At 42.4% G+C, this 19,060-nt stretch overlaps 1 protein-coding gene across 2 annotated transcripts in view; it reads left to right on the top strand.

The window, feature by feature from the left end:
- afg2a (AAA ATPase AFG2A) overlaps positions 1-19,060 on the top strand; it is a 102,015-nt gene that overhangs the window by 18,726 nt on the left and 64,229 nt on the right. For both annotated transcript variants that reach the window (XM_076149193.1, XM_076149192.1), the window contains exons 11-15: positions 1,449-1,603; positions 7,941-8,150; positions 11,812-11,865; positions 12,207-12,286; positions 16,554-16,680. In XM_076149193.1, the coding sequence (XP_076005308.1) occupies positions 1,449-1,603; positions 7,941-8,150; positions 11,812-11,865; positions 12,207-12,286; positions 16,554-16,680 (626 nt within the window). The remainder of the gene's footprint in view (positions 1-1,448; positions 1,604-7,940; positions 8,151-11,811; positions 11,866-12,206; positions 12,287-16,553; positions 16,681-19,060) is intronic.

Raw genomic sequence — 19,060 nt, 5'->3', positions numbered from 1 at the left:
CCTGATAGAAGATAGAAATAGCACCCTTCTGTTAGCAGCAGTTATTTGCATCCTATGAGCAAGGCACTTGACCGACCACTTGAAACGTGGTCTGTGTTCAGCTGTAGCAGACTTTGGTTTGAGCTGGCAGACTCCCAGTGTCAGTGAGTGTGAAGCAGGAAGAAAGTTGAAGCTTCATGAATTTCATTTGAATAAACAACATCTTGTAATTTTTTGTTTTGTATGTCTTGACCTACAGTATAAAGATGATACAAACTCTCTTATTGCCTGAGCTTTTTGGAGAGCCACCCTCTCATCAGCCTACTGTGACCTCTTTTGCGAGTCGATCCGCAGGCTCATCATCCGTACTGACACATCATTGTTTGCGTTGGTGGCTTCTTCCCTCGCTCTCTTTGCTGAATTCTCTGTAACCATGTGCATTCAGACCTTAAGCACTTCAATTACACTTCTCTGCCCTTCAGTCTTCTCTCTTTTACTCCCTCACAATGCACAGCCAAATATCTTGTGTTCGTCAAAAGGGGAATTAGCACTCATTTAGAGATTTGCATCCGTTCTGCGTGTTCCATCGTGTGTATCATCACAGCATGTACCAGCCTGAATGTTTGGAGTCAAAAGTTGGACCGACTGCACGTTGGATGGATCAAACCCCTCAAGCCACAACGTCACTTGTATCGCATCCTAAGCAAACTTCATGTCCTTTCCTTTAATCTGGCACATACCTCAACTCTGTCTCTCAATATGGCGAATGACTCATCATTGCTATTGTAGTATCTAAGGCTGTAAGTCTGTATGTCTTTGGAGGCAGAGCAGAAAGCTTGTTCCAAACATGCATTTGGCTGGTGACTTGTTTTCGATCTCTGTAAGCCACAGCATTGTTTGTTAATGTGTTTGTTGGGAATCCAGTAGTTTTTGCTCGAGCCTCCTCCAAGTCTTCGTTATTGAAGTCGGCAATAAAAAATTGGAGAATACTGCAAAATCAAAACAAGTTCGAAGCAATCCTTTCGTCCTGTCGATGCTAATTTGCCAGCTGGCACTATTCTTGCATTGTGTATGATGTTTGTATTTGGCTTGACTTAAAATGTATGAAAATATGTAGCCTGACTGTCACATCTAATTTATTCACGACTGTTTAAAATGATTTTATTGTGTCTTTTAATTAGTTCATCATATTTAATGTGGCTTTAGTTTGCACTACTGCTTTCTTCTCTCTCTCTGAGTGTGTGTGTGTGTGTGTGTATGGATGTGATTGTGAAGCCGTTACATAATTGGAAGCTTTCTTATTTAATATTGTTTCGCTGGTCCTGTTGCTGTCTATTCATTTTGTTCATATGTTTTTTTTGACGCATTCATAAAATCCATTCAAGTCAGAACATTCTTATAAATATAAAATCAGTACAGAAAGCTCAGAGCAAGCTTTTATTTTCTTCTTGTGCTCTTCTTCTGTGCAGGTTTGCGTGCACTGAGGCGAGCTCTGGCAGGTTCCCACCCACCGTCCGATCTGCAGCTGATGGGGAAGGTGACGGTCACTCTGCAGGACCTCCAGTGGGCTACGTCTGTTGTGAAGCCCAGCGCCATGAGGGAGGTTGCTATCGATGTTCCCAAGGTACTGTACACCAAGCCTATCTGCCTCTACTGTGGTCACAGAGTAAAACATTCTTAATCTGTTAAGGACAAACAGCGTCAACACTGCCACGTTGCTTTATTCATAAACTACATCTGTTACTCTCTGTCCTGAAAGACGAATTACTACAGTATTTCCTCTTTGGCGTGTCGAGACAGCTGTTCATGATGACACACCGCTCCCCTGAGCTAGAATCCTCGTGTAAATTGGTCAACAATGCAATTCACGAGCACCAATCATTCACCTTTACACCAGACAATTCACCGCAAAGCTCGTGTCATGGTGCATATTTATCATAGTGCTGTATTCTATGATTTCTGGGCTTTTTGCAACATGGGATAGGACAGATTTCATATTAGCTCCAAGAACTAAAACCTCCGGAACTAAGAAACCAGCATGCATCTGAAGAATCTTTCAACATATTCAGTTTTGTTTCTCCACAGCATACAGTAACTGAGAACAGATCAAAACCATTTAGTTTGAGACATTAGCAAGCAACAGGTGGTCATTTGTGTCATTCTTTCTATTTTTACTGCTGTGTGTCCAAATGATTGAATAGACGTGGGGGGAAAGAAGAGGGAAAACACCAGAAAGTAAAGACGCCTGTCTGCAAAGTAATAAGGAATCGGCTCAGTGTTTTATTTGTTATTCTGCTTTAGCACTTGACAGCAATGAAACAACGACTGCAAATGTAGTTTTAGTTTTAGCAGAGATTTAGTTTCTGTTTATCTCCTGTTTGACTATTCAAATGTTTAGCTAGGCGGTCTTAAGCAGCTCTCAGGTGGAGTATCTGCATGTGTAGTTCTCTCCAGACAGACAGTAGCTAACAGACCAACAGTGCATCATTACCAAAATTACCAAATTTAGACCCTAGATACTATGTTTGGAAAAAAAGGGAAAGTACCTTTTAACGTTGTGTATTCAGTTAGACAAGAGGTGATTATTGCATCTGAAAGAATAAGGACGGAGGATATTTATTGAAATCGGCAATTATTTAATCTTAAAAGCAGCATTCCATGTCCTCCTTAATGGCACTATCTGTCATCTGAAGCAGCATGTTGTAATCATCATTATTTGTGCCTCGGTTGCATTCATTATTGCAACGGGCCTGCAGAGAATTTGTTGTTGCCGCACACAATGTTTTCATTGTGTAAAGCACAAATACCAAGAATAAACCAAGCGGCATCTGTAGTTGACACCCCAAGAGAAAAGAAGAAGCTCATCAATAACAGCTCGTTTGGTGTGGAAGCCGTGCCTCCATTCTCCTCCTAATGCACGTCCACAAATCCCTTAACTGCTCTGTGGACCACTGACCACTGAATCACCACCACTTAAAGGAAGGGGTCAGGCTGAGGAAGAGTGGAAATGGCCCTGTGGCTTTTTGGCCCTCCTCTGCAATGAGGATGAATCACTCTGCTCTCAGCAGACAGAGAGAGAGAGAGAGATGAGAGGACAGTGGAGAGACTCCAGGATGTTTTGGAGTTTGCATGTGCAAGACATAACGGACAGGAAGAAGGCTAACATCATTCCTCCACCGGTAATTGAAAGCAGATCGCCAGCAGTTCCTGCCAGCAACCAAAAAAAAGAGAGAGGGAGAGAGAGAAAAAGAAAGAAAGAAACGTCCTTCCTCTTTCCCTTCACTCGCCCCCCCCCCACCCCCCAGCTCTCTGCAGCACTCTGCACTGAGCTCACCCAGAGACGTTCAGTCCTTGCGGCTGGTTCCTGGAAACAAGAGAGAAGAGGGAGTTTGAGTTTATCCCCCTAGCGCAGCTCAGCTGAAAGGCCAGCCACAGAGCCCCGGACTTGATTATATCCACATGAGTGCAAACATTTGTTTCTAATTCATTTTATATAAGAAACTTCCAGTGGTGCTGGACGAATGCACGCCTCCAGTTCCTTCTGGAACCTTCTCAAATCACACTTCCAGAGATTTCAGTTTTTACAGATTAGGGCCTCTCCATTTACGATGCATTGACATGAAAATAACAGAACAAGTTCATTCTTTATCCTTTGTTTATTTTGTGACATGAGATTCTTCCTTTGACATCTTTCTCGTTTGCCCGCCATCTTTTACAGATAATCATCTTCCACTGTGCAGTCTGGCTTCCATATTTTCATTTGGCATTTGTATAACAAACCATTTATTCCTCTTCTTTAACTTCCTCCTTGTCTCTTTCTAGAGTTTTTTTTTTGTCTGAGAAGCCCCCCCCCCCCGCTCCCTCTTTTCAACCCCCCCCCCCGCCCCCCCCCCATCAAAGGGCCAGAGCCTGAGAGGCCTCTTGTAAAGTTCAGAAAACAACAGTAAAAGATAATAACTGGGTCTCGCACACAAAAAAAAGGAAGGGAGGGAAGAGTGGAAAAAACACAGCATAGAGAGGTATGAGTCAAAACATTGCCTTCTAATTCCACAGCTGCTTTAATCCCGCCAAATGTTACTTTAGATTGGTATTTGCGATGATGCCTTGATTCGGTCTGCGGACGTTTAACAGCAAACATACACAACATCTTCAGCAGAGACACAGTTTCAGAGAGGTGGGAGATTGATTCGGTCACGGATTATGTGAGATTTCTAGCATCACTCTCAGTTTGTTTACATGCACTCGGCTCTACTGCTAATAAAGACACATTTAATTGAGCTTGAATACATGATTGGAATCAACAGGATTCTCCCAAGTATAAATGAGACATTGCACAGTGGCGGCATCATCCAATAAAGTTCCTTACATGCCTGAACACATTGATTTACAGTCAGATAATCTACGTGTGTGTTACTCTGAGTAAGCACTCTATGATTTGCGCCGATCTAAACAGCCGGTCGTATTTAGGGGGGGTGGGGGAGGGTGTGTGACGGTAACACTCAATAAATGCCGTAGCACCTATAGAGTCACGTGACACAGTGTCGCAGGTGAACAGGTTGTGTGTAATGTCTGATGGTTGCCTGGTGGTGGTGGGTGCGGTCGACCACACTAAACCGTCACATCACATATCACCCAAAGTACTAAAGTGTCATAAACCAAAGCCACCTAATGTGACAAATTATCTGCAAAGCCCGCCGGAGCCATTTCAAAGAACAATATCAGCGGTTCTGCACGTGTTAATACATTAAGAACAGACATTGTATATGTTCCATTAATGGTAGACATTTTTCCAAAGCATATCATATGTTCTCACTAAGACTGATTAATAACCCTCCAGACAGCCAGTGTATAGAATGAAAATAAACTTACAGAACCTTTACACTTACTTGAGCTCAGTAATCTGTCACGGTGAACATTTAGTGCTTTAGCGTGTAAATTTAGTGCTGTATTTGTCATCTTTGCCTGTTGTACACAGAGACTCCCAACACCTGAAATTGCAGACTGCAGAACATCAAATCTTTAAAGCAAAAGGAAGCAACAAATTCATATTGTTTTCATTGGGAATCCATGTCTACTTAAGGTGCTTTCACACCTACATGGCACACAGAGAATCAATCTCTTATGTCGACCAAGACAACTTCTGAGGAGGAGTTCTGAGAACGTAGTCACACACACTCTGAACTAGCTCTGGACAGGATTTCTACGGTCATGAAAATCCATTGAAATGTGTGTGAACGTTGTGGAACATAACCAAACATTTTGAAATAATGATTGTGATCTTGGCAAGACCCCAAGAGGTTAAACAATTGAGCTAAATGTTACTTATTGCACCATGGAAACGTTATGAAAGAGCTTAGGAAAACGTTTGGGATTGAACTGGCATCTAGTGTAGAAATACTGTCTGAACCTGTTATAATGGCAACAACTGATTGATTGATCCCAAACCAGAGACGACTAGCTGCAGTAAATTCCAATTTTATTTCATCTAAGCACATCAAAAGGACTTTGAAAAACAGCTACCCAACGTTTTAATCGAGTTTTGGTATTTATATCAGGTGCTCAATTTTTGATTCAACTTAAATTTTACAGGCCAGAATTTCTGAGGAATGATTTGATTAAGTTGATATAGGCTGCAGACTGACATTAAGACGTTTACATGCCTTAATAAATTGTCTGTCTGTCATAGCAAACAGAAGGATTTGTGCCCGTTTGAATCATAATAAGTTTACATTAAAAAAGTATGCATTTTGTTTGAAAAACACAATTTATGGCCTTGATTATTGTATAGTGGAACTTTTAAAGTGCATGTCAACATACTGAGTGTGTGCTCCTCATGAAGCGGAGATTCATAGTGTAGTTGTTATAATCAAATAGAAATGATTATGTATTTATTTTAGTTAGGTATGATTTTATATAACATCATGTTTTATTGAAATGTGATGTAAAAAATAATTTACAAAATGCAATTTATGATTTGATGTCACATATTAGCATGTTTTACTGTTAATTTCTAAACTTTCATTCCACTTTGCATCCCAGTATGAACCTTTTGATTCCCTCCCTTACTTCCAGTCTATCTCCTCATCTCTGCAGCACTCCTCTTTCCCTTCCTGTCCTCCCTCCCCGCCATCCCTCCTTTCCTCTCTCTCTCTCTCTCGCTCGGCACTGTCCATAAATTGTTCGGTATTTACAGTATGTGGCCAGACGCCAGGTTTCCATTAGGTGCTTTCGTTCCCTGGAGACGGCGCCGGTGGCCTGGGATGTGTTACCTCTGGAGGGAGAGAAGGGAGTGGAGGGGCGAATGAGAGGGAGAGAGGAAGGAGTGATATTTATGAGAGTGAGACGCCGTGGTGGTAGTAAGAGGTTCAAACGATGTAAGGAAGCGAGCGTGGTGAACGGAGATACGGAGAGATGGCGCAGATAAGAAACAGAAAGACAGGACGGAACAGATACGAGACAGGGAGAGGGAGAGAGAGGGAGAGAGAGAGAGAGAGAGATTCCAACATTGAAAAAAGGGGACAGGAAGGATAAGAGGGGACATAAAAAGAAGATGATAGCGAGAACAGGCAAGACATAGAAAAAAAGAAAGAAAAAGGAGAGGAGGAGGGCATGGATGGATAAACTAATGAGGAGCAGGAAAGTAATGAAGAAAGAGAGTAAGAAGATGAGGGTGAATGTTGAAATGTCACAAAAGAGGGTGCAGGAAGTAAATGAGTCACTTCAAAGGGTGAAAGTCGTGAAAAAGGTTATGGATGATAGTTTGTGCTGGTCTTATCTCCTCTGGCTGTTTTCTAGAAGACTCCATCGCTCCATCTGTCACACAGACAGCTGTTGTCTGGCTCCCTCTGTTGTTTTTTTTTTAATACCCCCGTCCTGATTTAACAAAAAAAATCCCTTGATCTCCTTCCAAATAAGCTTTTATTTCACGTCGCTTTTGGCCGAGTCCCATCATTAATCTGGAAGAATTCATCGTTCTTTGCAATTTACTCCGGCGGTCAGAAAGTGAAAAGGTCCTCTGTGTGGGTTTACACGAGAAACATGGATGACATCAGCACGCAATCAAAATGTGTTTGGTCTGCTGCACTTATTGTTGGCGACGTGTTTGGGGCTCGTGCTTCACAAGGGCTGGAGCGGGTTAGAACAACATGTCAGGCCAGCCAATGTTGTTCACTTATTACAAATTGGCAGGACGGTAATTGTTGTTCTCTAATATGGTGATGACGCAGCTTGATTGATTGCATATTGTGTCTATTGAGCAACATATTGAGATCTATATGTTGACTGTTAGAAAAACCAAAACAGATAGATAGGGATTTGACTTTGTGCTTCGATTCCAGATTTGTCTTGTTTTCATTCTTCTCCTTATGGCACTGTAAAGGGACTTTGTGTGTCTGTGTGTACTATCAGCCAATGAACATAACTAGGAAACCAGTGGTCAGATTGACTTAAAGATAGTATGTACGGAAACATACTTGCATTCATACTTTCAGGGCCTTACATTCTGACTCAGCTCATTCAGGCATTTAAGCGAAGAGGACTGTTTCACGTCATAGAACTAATGCCTGCACTAGATTACATTAATAATCTAGCAATCTAAGCAATCTTGATTTAGATGTTACAATAAATCTTGCAATTATGCTTCCTATATTGATCGTGTTGAAGAAATTGATCAGCAGGGGCATGTGACTGCCATGATACCAAACCTTTATTCTACAAGATAACAAGGTTTATGCCATATTATGGTATTTACTGTATGTACTTGTAATATGTAGATGTAGGGTCTTACATTGGATAGTGTGTTTCTTACATCTCATGCTGGTTAGCCCAACATTTGCTTGCTTAGTCGTCACAGGATACAATTCGTACACAATTGTCCCTATAACCCACATTTTGATGCAGACTGTCGCCACCTAAATCTCTTCTTTCTAATTCCTACACATTTCTAATTTCCGTCTTTGCAGGTCCGCTGGTCAGATGTGGGTGGGATGGAGGAGGTGAAACTCAAATTGAAACAGGCGGTGGAGTGGCCTCTGAGGCACCCTGAGGCCTTCACCCGCATGGGGATCCAGCCACCTAAAGGGGTCCTGCTCTACGGACCCCCGGGCTGCTCCAAGACCATGATAGCCAAGGCCCTGGCTAATGAAAGTGGGCTCAACTTTTTAGCCGTTAAAGTAAGTTATTAGGAGTCATAATCTGTTCTACTTGTGGTGCCTTCCTTTGTTTTCTTCCACTAGACAAGGTTCAAGAATATTTAGTTTTTCTTGTTTACATTAGATGCTGATTGAAAAGGTTGTTTCCCCTCAATATTCATACCAAATAAGAACAAATTACTGGACAATTTCTTGCAGGTGTGCCTCCAATCATATTCTGGTTGACTGCTCTGCCAAATGCAACAAAACTTCAAATTGCTCCATGAAAAATACGAGATTGGCAGCATTCCTTTTGTTCATGCTGATGGCCAACGTGCTGTGAGGTATTAGGTTTATTACCATGATGTGTCTTAACTTGTCTTATACATTTAAACAAAGTTCACCTGCCTATATAAACAATGATTGGGCGATCTTGTTTCAGTGCCTTTAGGTTGTATTTTGTATGGAATGGACACACACACATATATACAGTACATGAAAGTTTAATATTACAGATAGTTAAGATTTTTAACACCTACACCTAAATTACAATAACAATAAGCTTCTAATCAACTGGAGGTAGCCAAAGTGAGATTGATTTGGCTATACACCACTCCTGTCCAGCAGGGCCAAGATCAAATGTATTTAGTTGTCTCTTTCTAAATAGCAGACAAACTGTACGTGTACGTTGGATGCTAAACATATTCTCACACAAAACGCATGTCTTCCACAAATTCCGTACAGATTATATCGTGTCAGAGTGGTGTAGATACTTCCATGACAACCTGGAGGCGGTCAGACTGTCTCCGGCTTCCTTTGCGAGGCTCCCCACCCAACCTTTGACCCTGTGTTTGTCCTCTCTCATTCATCACTCTATCCTCTCTGCCGCCCCCACTGTCGCCCCGGCCTCCGCCCCGGTTGACGGAGATTGATTGATCAGCTTGTTGAATTGTTGATTGGTCAACATTTTGAATGCTGTTGCCATGTGCGACGAGGAGGTGAGACAGAACCTCTCAAGCGGTGTTAATAAGCCAACGGCAAATGCTGGCCCTCTCACGCAAGCTTCAGTTGACCCTTTTTTTGCGATAGTGGTACACACAGTGATGACAGTGACCGGCTATTTTTTGTTGTAGTAGCAGTTGTATTTTTGTTTCCCTTTAGTGTTTCACTGCTGGAGCTACTGTATAAAGAAAGAGTAGATTTTAGAGTTTAAAGTTCATACATTTCATGCTATAAGGGGGACAAATGATTATTTTATTGTTATGTTTTTATCTCACTTCATAGTGTAATGCAGAACTTGATATGGCTGCCTACAGAAACACATCCGATAAGACAAACCCATTAATCATGAGCTTCAACGAAAGCTTTGATTTTGATTGGTCCTTTGCTTCTGTAACATGTTCATGTCAACAAGTGAAACAATTTCCAAGAGTTTTGGCCGGGAGCCTTTAAGGTCACAATGTGGCCTATCTGAAGTGGCTGTCAGGAAGTCAGAAGGTGGCTGAAACCCACTATTCACCGGTCAAATTGGGTTGCAGATATTGGTTAGGAGAGGTGAGAAGTGAGTATGGGCATTCTGAAAAAGTATACGGTGGATTGCTCGGACTGTTTGTTTTCTACTACTGGTGAATTCCCCTCCTGATGCAGGGCCAGAAAATGGGGAATTTCCGCTCACCTTCAAAATGTCAAGATGGACTGGATGAAAACCTTAAAACCTGAATATGTCCCTTATTTACCTTTACAAAGACAAAAACGACAAGACACATATCACATACCATAATCAAGAGATCCAGGTTATTTTACAAGATAAGTGTATGAGATTGCATCGCCACACTGTTTAAGTTAGAGAACAGGTAAATACATGCATATCTCAGAAATTATTTGTTTAACTTTCACATCATGTTTTTTCTATGTATTTCTGCATTCCCAGATGGCACAAAGGTGATAACGATGCGGTATACCTAAATATTTGTACTGCACATTACACATGATCAAAGCGGATACTGTATGGGCTTTTAAGAGGCGGTTAAGAAACATCCGCTCCCTCATGGTGAAAGCCGGCTCTCCAGCATCTGCAATAACAGTATCAGGTTTTTCCAGTGCAGCGGTTGCTTTGACATAGATACGTTATCCAGATTTAAATGTGGACACTTTAGGGCTCAGCCTGTTTCCTCTGTGTGAAAAAGCCCTATTATCATCTTGTCAATTTCAGTTTCCTCCCACTTCAGCCACACAAACACACACACACACGCATCCGTGGATGCATGTACGTACATGCACATAAACACACATGCGTAGACACACACACACACACACACACACACACACACACACACACACACACACACACACACACACACACACACACACACGTACACAGACAGACAGCTTGTAGCTTTACAGTGTCAATGGGTTTCGAACCCAGCACGTCTACTCACGGCTCTGCCAGGGAGAAGAACGCAGGATTAATGAGTCAACCTCCACACTTAGTGCAGGAGACAAAAGGGCTGGGAGTGAAGTGTCGTCTCCTCCATCAGCCCAGAGGTGTTGAAAGGGTGGATTGCAAGGGGGAGGAAGTGTCTTGTGAGGGCTGAGTGGATGTTTATCTGCGTCTGAGAGACGGAGGGACGGTCTGAAGGAGGGGAAGAAGTATCTGTCTCAGCAGCGGGCCTAGAAGTTACGTGGTCGTAGTCGAAGTTATGTTCGGTGCAGAGGAGGCAGACATGTTTGTGCCAGGGTTGAACTGGTGGTGGCACTTTTTGTACTGCTAGAAATAGAGAGTAAAATTGACTCGAGGACTGTATTTACAGTTATTTACAGGTTTGAACTATTTCCATTTTGCTTTTTTTGTACTCTACTCCACTACAAACTCCAGAAACCACTACCTTTTACATGTCTGCATCTCTCTTATGATTGTAGTTCCGCATTACTATGCCTTATTAAATTGGAGATACATTGGAACAGCTCTTTCGGGAACAGTCTCCTCTCCACTCCAAGGTGTAATATTCTTGTAACAAAGTGTGTGTTCAGTCATAATGATATAAGTATATGTATTCATGAAAGAAATAAAGTTTAAAATCCTTGCCAGGGCTTTTGAATAGTTGAGGTTGCTTCTTTAAAATGTTGTTCAGTCAATGACATAAGTACATGGCATCACTCTCCTAACAGTACTCTGTAACTACCGTACACAAACATCATGTAAACACCTTAATGCAATTGAAATCAGCACAAATCAGACTTGCTTTGTCCAAACAACAGACCCAGATTGTGCAAGCATGTAAATCTCTCAATGGGTTTTCTCACCTGGTGGACTCTCGTGCTGATCAAGCAAACACACACACACACACACACACACACACACACACACACACACACACACACACACACACACACACACACACACACACATCTCATCCTCTCAGCTGTTGTTTTACTGTGTTACTCCTCTCCCAAAAAAATCCCATGGTAATAGAACAGCTGTTTGTTAAATCAACTACATATGTACACGGTAGTGCCAAGTAATACTTAACCAACAAAATCTTAAAGACTACAAAATAAAGTACTTAAACTCTGGCCTCAGGCCTGTTCATCCATCCTGTCTGAGGATTAAGTGATGGCCTTTTCAGAACATTGGCAACATATTTAGCGTTGAATCCAGTTCCCAGTACTTCCACATTAATGATATTAAACTTTAATTTTTCAGGGCCCGGAGTTACTGAGCAAGTATGTCGGAGAGTCCGAAAGAGCAGTGAGAGAAGTAAGTACATTCAACCAATCCACAGCTGATTATTACAATGAAATGCTGTAATGTCACAATTAGACTGAAAGATAATATGATGGAACATCTGAAGGTACATATGATGCTCTCATTCCCTTGTGGCAATACAGGAAGTAGCAACAAGTGAACATAACGGATCCAGAGCTAAAGAGATGGCATTCTTTCCAGTTGTTTATGTAAAGAAGAAGCTGTGATGTCATTTATGAGCACTCCGTTTCCAGTATATATTTCTGTGTACTGCTGACGGTCATTATACGAAAAGGTTAATCATTATGCTGTTTTGTTGTTTTCCTCTTCATCATTTCTCTTCCTGCTGGCAGGTTTTTAGGAAGGCGAGGGCCGTCGCTCCCTCCATCGTCTTCTTCGATGAGATCGATGCTCTCGCCAGTGACAGAGGAAGGTACAGTAGACAAAGCTGTTGAATTTAAAACTCAGACTAATGGCAATGACACAATCCCTGCATTTCCTCCCCCGCATTATTCTATGTTCGCCACTGCTACTATCCAGTGTTTGCTGTCCAGTACTAATTCCAGTGCTGTGGTCATTCATTGTTGAGCAGTGACAAATGCACAGTCTACTGGAATGAAATGAATCAAGGCTGCGCTCTGCTTTAATTTACCAGCCGCAGCCTGTGTCCCCACGTGTCTCACAAAGACCCACTATGAACGGATGGCACTAATATCCCAAAAAAGTCTGCATGACCGCTCTATCAAAGCCGGCTACTCAGTTCCCATGGTGTCCTCTTGGACTTTGGGGGCTTTTCGTTAACGGCGCGCACACAGAACATGGCCTTGTCCGGAGGCGCTTCAGTGGGATGACACAGGGAACATCTGTGGCTTAAAGGAAAAGAGGGGGGGGGGGGGGGCGGATAGAGGACACAGACCGGAGGCGCACAAATGCTTCATTGTGCCCTTCCACAACAGATGGGGAAGGCCAAATATGCAGCATGCTTCCTGGTAAACCCGTTGATGAAACTAAATGTTGTAGGAAGGAGGACGTTAAAGGGCACCAGGGTGTCCTTGGACATGTTTTGATACTGACCCCTACGCACATGTGTCACGTTCTATAGGATCAACGTCAATAAGCAGAACCTCGTCTTTTCCAATTGCGACTGCTGCCACACATTTCATTATCTACAGATACTGTTCGATTAGTTTGGATTTTTGAACATATTTTAAGTAATAAAGTGTACGAATATGGCCTGGACAAACTTTTTGGGAACTTTTACCCTCGTATTTGGTGCCCCTTTTTAGATAATCGCTGCAATGAAGCTCTCTCTGAAGCTCTGAATGAGACTTCTTCTCTCCTGAGCTGGAAGTTTGTTCCACTGTCAGGGTCTATGCTTTCTTCCTGGGTCTGATTCCATGGAGCCGACTCTCATTCGGAAAGCGAGTGATGGAGCGACCAGACGCTGTTCCACTTTGATCTTGGAGGTCAAGTAGTATCTGTTTAGAAGTTTTCCTCCCTGCTTTTTCAACCATTCAAATGATCCTTCTGCTCAACCTGGGGTCAATTTTCCTCTGGTGGCCACGTCCAGGGAGATTGGCTACAGTCCAGAGGACCCTTAAACTTCCTGATAACATATATATTAACTGTTCCTGCTCATTTTTAAACACACTTTCACTTTCTCTTCTCCTTATTACATCTTTCCTTAGTTATTTGTTCTCTCCCACCTGTAGCTCTCATTACACACCTGGCCATTCAAGGAAAAGGAATCACTTTTTGAATTGCCTCTTGCAAGTTTTCTTCCTTTTCCCTTATGTGCTAAGGTTTTTTTTGGGGAGTTTTTCCTTGACTTCCTGGAGAGCTTTAGGCTGGGTCAGGAACCATCTGTTGTGTGGGCCTGTAAAGACCTTTGAGACATTATATGCAATATTGGACTCTACAAATACACTTGATTTGACACACACTTACCAACGGCAAGGTTAGTGTGCCAGTGTTGGGCCAACATGAATGAAATGAATGAACATGCATCCTATCGACTGCTGCATGGATTCATTACTGCGATAAATAGAAGCAACCACTAGCAAAGTCTAGGTGCTCATAAACAAGAATATCACTAACATCACATCGGATATTTAAACAAAACATTTGCACGTCTATGAATTAAACACAGACAGAGCCTAATGTTACCAGAGCAAACAGTCTGAACATCAATAATTTATGTGATCATAGTCATTCTGGAGATTCCTTGTGACTCTTTTGTGACTCGATAGATTTGGACTGGCCATTAGAGCCCTAAATGAAAAGAAGATCATGGGAATCTGCATAGTAGCTTTATGGTTTTCCTGTGTTTTGAGTACATTGTATTTCTCACGAACCACATAGCATAGTAGTCTGCTTTAACATTAAACCGAGCGTTGATTTGTTCAGAACATACTGGACATTCTTTCTATCGCAACTTGTATTAATCATTGAAATTCACCAATGAAACTCTTTGCTTTCACAGTGTGATTGAAAGCTCCCTGCTCCTTATCTTGATGTTCAATTTCACGAATGGGCTCAGCGGGGACAGCTTCTGACCTGCGCTGATGCAGTGCACCACCAGAGTTTTGACAGCGTTCTGTGACAGACGCAGGGCTGGACCCGAGCCTCCAGGCCACTTGCCATTTTAAAAAATGCACTTAGCAGTGATCTATAAAGGTTATTTATTGGTCTTCTCTTCCTGCCATGTTTAATCAATGAAGTGGCTCACACAAGCCGGCAAGAATTCAAAACTGTTGACACAACCCCGAGCTTTAGAGAGCCGCTGCCATATTTGTGTTTTTTTTCCCCATCTTGCGGAAGGAGATGAGAAGCACCTGTAAATCTGTCAGTCTATCTGCCACAAGTCCAAACTGGTAGAATGAAATCGAGGAGATTAAGAAAGAAGACAAGGAGAGAGAGGGGGGACGAAAAGAGACGAAGGCAGAGAGACAGAAAGAGATGATCATAAAGTGTAGTGTAAATATGAAACTATGACTATGATGACATTGTAAAGGACAGAGGTCCTGCCTGTTCACATAGCATAAAAAATAATGTCCTCACAGAAGACAGATTCTTCTCTCTAACTTCCGTCCTCCCACACCTCATACATATTAATTTTCCTCTCCTTCATTTTCTCTTTCTCTCCCCCTCCACACCCTTTCTTCTCTCTTTGTCACTCATTCCATCTTCTTCTCCTTCTATTGCTCTCTCCCCCTTTCTTTCTATTCCTCCTTCTTTCTTCTACCCTTCCTCGTTGCCATCTCTCCTCCATCCAAACTTCCCCCCACGTTCTCTCTGTCCCTCTGCCCTCCTCCCTCCCTCCATCCCTCCATATCTCAGTGACAGAGCTCCTTTGTGTTCCTCTGCAGCCTTGTCTCTGCTAATGACGTCTGGCACTTCCGCTTGCCCTGTCAACAGAGACCGTGTGTGTGTGTGTGTGTGTGCGCGCGCGTGCGTGCGTGCGTGCGTGTGTGTGTGTTGCGTGCAGGCTTTCTCCATTGGATTATGGAAAATAACCACCTTTGTAAAGAAGCAGCATTTCACAGATTGAGATTCTGTCATTTTGAAACTTGCCATCTTTGATTAGTTAGTCTGGTTCATTTGTTCCTAAAACTTAGGCAATGATAAGTCTCTTGTTGTGGCTTTCTTCACATTTGCACTGATTAACCCAAAGCAGGTGCTTCATCATTCATCCTTTGAATCCTTCTTCATTTGTCCCCATGTCACACATTTAGCTCGGGGCTCACTGAAGAAGGAGTCCCACTGATTGAAAACATTGTTATTGGGAATATTGCCCTTGGCACAACCCTCACTGCTATTTTCAAGATTAGCTGTCATTTCCTACCTAATTTTCCATAATACGTTTTCTTCTGCTGCGTCTGCCAATTTTCTGCCCTTTCCTAGAAACTCTTCCGTAAAATCTTTAAATTCTAGAATTAACACTAGAAAATAAATAAAAGAATTTAAAATAATTTTTGGATCCCTTTCAGGAACCTTGAACTAAATCCCATATACTGCATCGTTCACTATACATCAGATGCATCAGATTCATTCACATTAGTATTTCCAAAGGTCAGTAGATGAAAGACACAGGGGGCATTATTGTAAACTGTTGTCTTCTGTGTTACTTAACAGGGAAGGTGTGTATTCTGGTGCCTTTTCAGTTCAGTGCAGTTTGACAACCATTGGCAGGAAGGTTTGGTTTTGCTGCCAAAGTGTTTCTTTGAAGAACTGTTCTGATGAAACACACGCATACAGAGTGTCAGTGAGATGACTCAGAGGTGCTAAGTATTCAGGATGTGGAGAATTTACATTAATGTTAACTAATGCAAATACTGGTGATGACGGAGAAATCTGGACATACTGCAACCATCCAGTTATTCCTCCATTACTCACTTATCTGTTATTCCTATCTTCCATTGCTCCACTTGTCTCTACTCTACATTTTTTCCTTTCTATACCCTTCATTCCTTTACATTTCTATACCCATTTATTTCCTTCTCTTATCCATCCATCTGTTGGACATAATTAGTTTCCCTATATTACTCTCTGTCATCTTCCCTAGTACCTCAATGATTTGTATACTTCCCTTTCCCTCTCCGTCATCCATCATTCCATACATCCGTCTCATCTCTGTTTTCCCCACTCTCTCCAGCACAACAACTCATCTATCTTGTGTTTTCACTCATCCACCCCTACAGCTCGGCGGGCTCCGGTGGTGTAGGCGACCGCGTCCTGGCTCAGCTCCTGACAGAGATGGACGGCATTGAGCAGCTCCGAGACGTCACTGTGCTGGCCGCCACCAACCGGCCCGACATGATCGATAAGGTAAACAGACGCGGGGCTCTCTGGCTTAATCTCTTCTTCCTCCTCTTTGGTCCATGATTGATAAGCTTAAAGAGATGTCTGTGTCCTTCTGTTCTCCCTCTCTCTCTCTTACTTCCTCTTTTGTACATGATAAGGTGAAAGGTTACTTGCTGCAGCCTGTCTCCTTTGACTCTCCTGTCTCTTTGGATGCATTCTGTGGGTGCTGCTCAGTCTCCCTCTCTCAGTCTCGCTCGTTCTCTGGCACTTACTGACATTATGATTCATATTTACCACAACTCTGTGGTCTTACACGACTTGCAAGGGTTTTTTTTTATTTCCTGTTTCATTAAATCTCCTCTGTCTCTTTGAAATGTGTTTCTTTTTGCACACCTGGCCATTGGAGGAGAGGGAAGCTCTCTTTGAATTGCCTCTCCTTATACATTAAGAGTTTTTAGGGAGTTTTTCCTTGTCTTCTTAGAGCTCTGGGTTGGAGAGGGTAACAGTTGTTGTGTGGGCCTGTGAAGCCCTTTGAGACATCGTATGTGATGTTCAACTATACAAATAAACCTGACATGACTTGACTAGAGCGATTGATTCCTCTACTGGAGATTATACTTAGTTAAGTTTAAGGTTGCATTTACATGGCCTGGTGCAAGTGACGCATCGGCTCCGTCCGCCACATATAGATATCGACCAATTACCCCTCAAAATGCTGATCAGAGTCCCTTTGTTGTTCTGACTGTGCCTCTACATTGAAATGTTCCTAATCTACACAAAACTTTGTCCTAAAGTAACAAAGATCATTGCCTCTCATGCCTAAGTTGCAACAAATGCTCTGATAGCATGTCCATCTTGCCTTCATTGCTCCTGAGTCATGGTTTACATTCTGTTAACACTTATCAACCATCTTCAGGTACACAACGATGCACCACACACCGTTTTATTTTTGGGTACTAATCGGAGTAATGGGAAAGGGACAAAGGTTGAGGCGTTACAAGTCTGTTTACTATGTTTTGCTTATAATTCAGATGTTAGACGTGCAGTGTAGGTGAAATTGTCTTTCTGTATTCCAAGACGAGAAAAGCAAGATATTACTTACCAGTCATTCTATTTTTCTGCTGTCCCCCCCTCCCCAATTTTCTATTTATCTACTCTTTCATCTCTTTATCTTTCCTATTCCCATCCGCAAAAGCTTTCTTTAGTTCGTATCCAGCCATCTCTGTCCTAATGAAATTTCCTGAGCACTGATCAAAGACCAAGTCTGGGTTTTGTCAAAAAAGGACACAAGAAAGGAGAACGTCGCGCCGCTCCTTAAGCTCATGCAAGCATCTGCCTCTGCCTTTCTTCCACTTTTTTGTTCTTTACCTCTCCTCCTCATCTCAATTTAAGAACACATTCGTTACTCTGCTGCTGTAAGGACGTGTTTCTTTCGGAAAATAGCTTTGATTTGATTTGTTTATGCTATCTAACGGGATCTGGATTCAGGTGCTGATTTCTTAGCATTCCGAGAAGAAGGGGCTTTAACTACAGCACTCACTTGAATAAAAAATAGAAACATGATTGCCTATATATGTACGTTCTGTTTCAGATTAATTCCAAACACTTTCTTGGCAGAGCTATGCACTCCCTGATTGCTGTCTGCTCAACGTAACCATCCCACCTGGGTCAGTCAAAGTATAAAAGTAGGTTAGCTAATGCTTTATTATTGTATGGATTTTTCAGTCTTTCAGCAATGCACTGAGATAAGAACAATGGGATTAAAAAGAACCATCAAGAGTTCACACTTCTGTAGTGGTTTTATATAATCTGGTGTCGCCCACAGCAAATACATAAACACTCTGAGACACATTAGAAGTCTCCACACAAGTATTCTGCACACCCCCCCAACAAAACATAGAAACACATGTATGCATAAATACAGTGCCACACTCCATTTCTAACCCACTTTTGGAGAATTGATCCATTGCTGTTGTGGGGGAGTGACAGCCACTTCCTCCACTTGTGCACACGGCTGCTGTCTCATTTCAATCTCCATTACTGTAGCTGTAAGGTGTGTTGAGAAAGAGGGAAAGATTGCTAATGAGAGAGAGCGACACTGAGACACAGAGAAAGAGAGACTTTATTAACAGTAGGTAGGGGGTCAAGCCCTTGGGCGGACAGATGGGAAACCCCAGGCGTCCTTCCACAGGCCGGCCCCACTCTCTCAGGAAGTGGACTCCTGGGCAGCTGAGAAATCAGATTACCTCTGCCCGCCTGCACTCCCTACTGTGTGTGTGTGTGTGTGTGTGTGTGTGTGTGTGTGTGTGTGTGTGTGTGTGTGTGTGTGTGTGTTTAAATTTTAACTCATTTAAATGATCTTATGAGCCACACTGGGAACGGAAACTGCCAAATGCAACCTTTT

Source organism: Genypterus blacodes, unplaced genomic scaffold (genome assembly GCF_046128005.1).
Source record: "Genypterus blacodes isolate CSIRO-AG114 ecotype Tasmania unplaced genomic scaffold, CSIRO-AGI_Gbla_v1 ptg000044l_1, whole genome shotgun sequence".
Classification (NCBI taxonomy): domain Eukaryota; kingdom Metazoa; phylum Chordata; class Actinopteri; order Ophidiiformes; family Ophidiidae; genus Genypterus; species Genypterus blacodes.
Note: the sequence above shows the minus strand (reverse complement) of the source record. Positions and strands in the feature narration are given on the sequence as shown.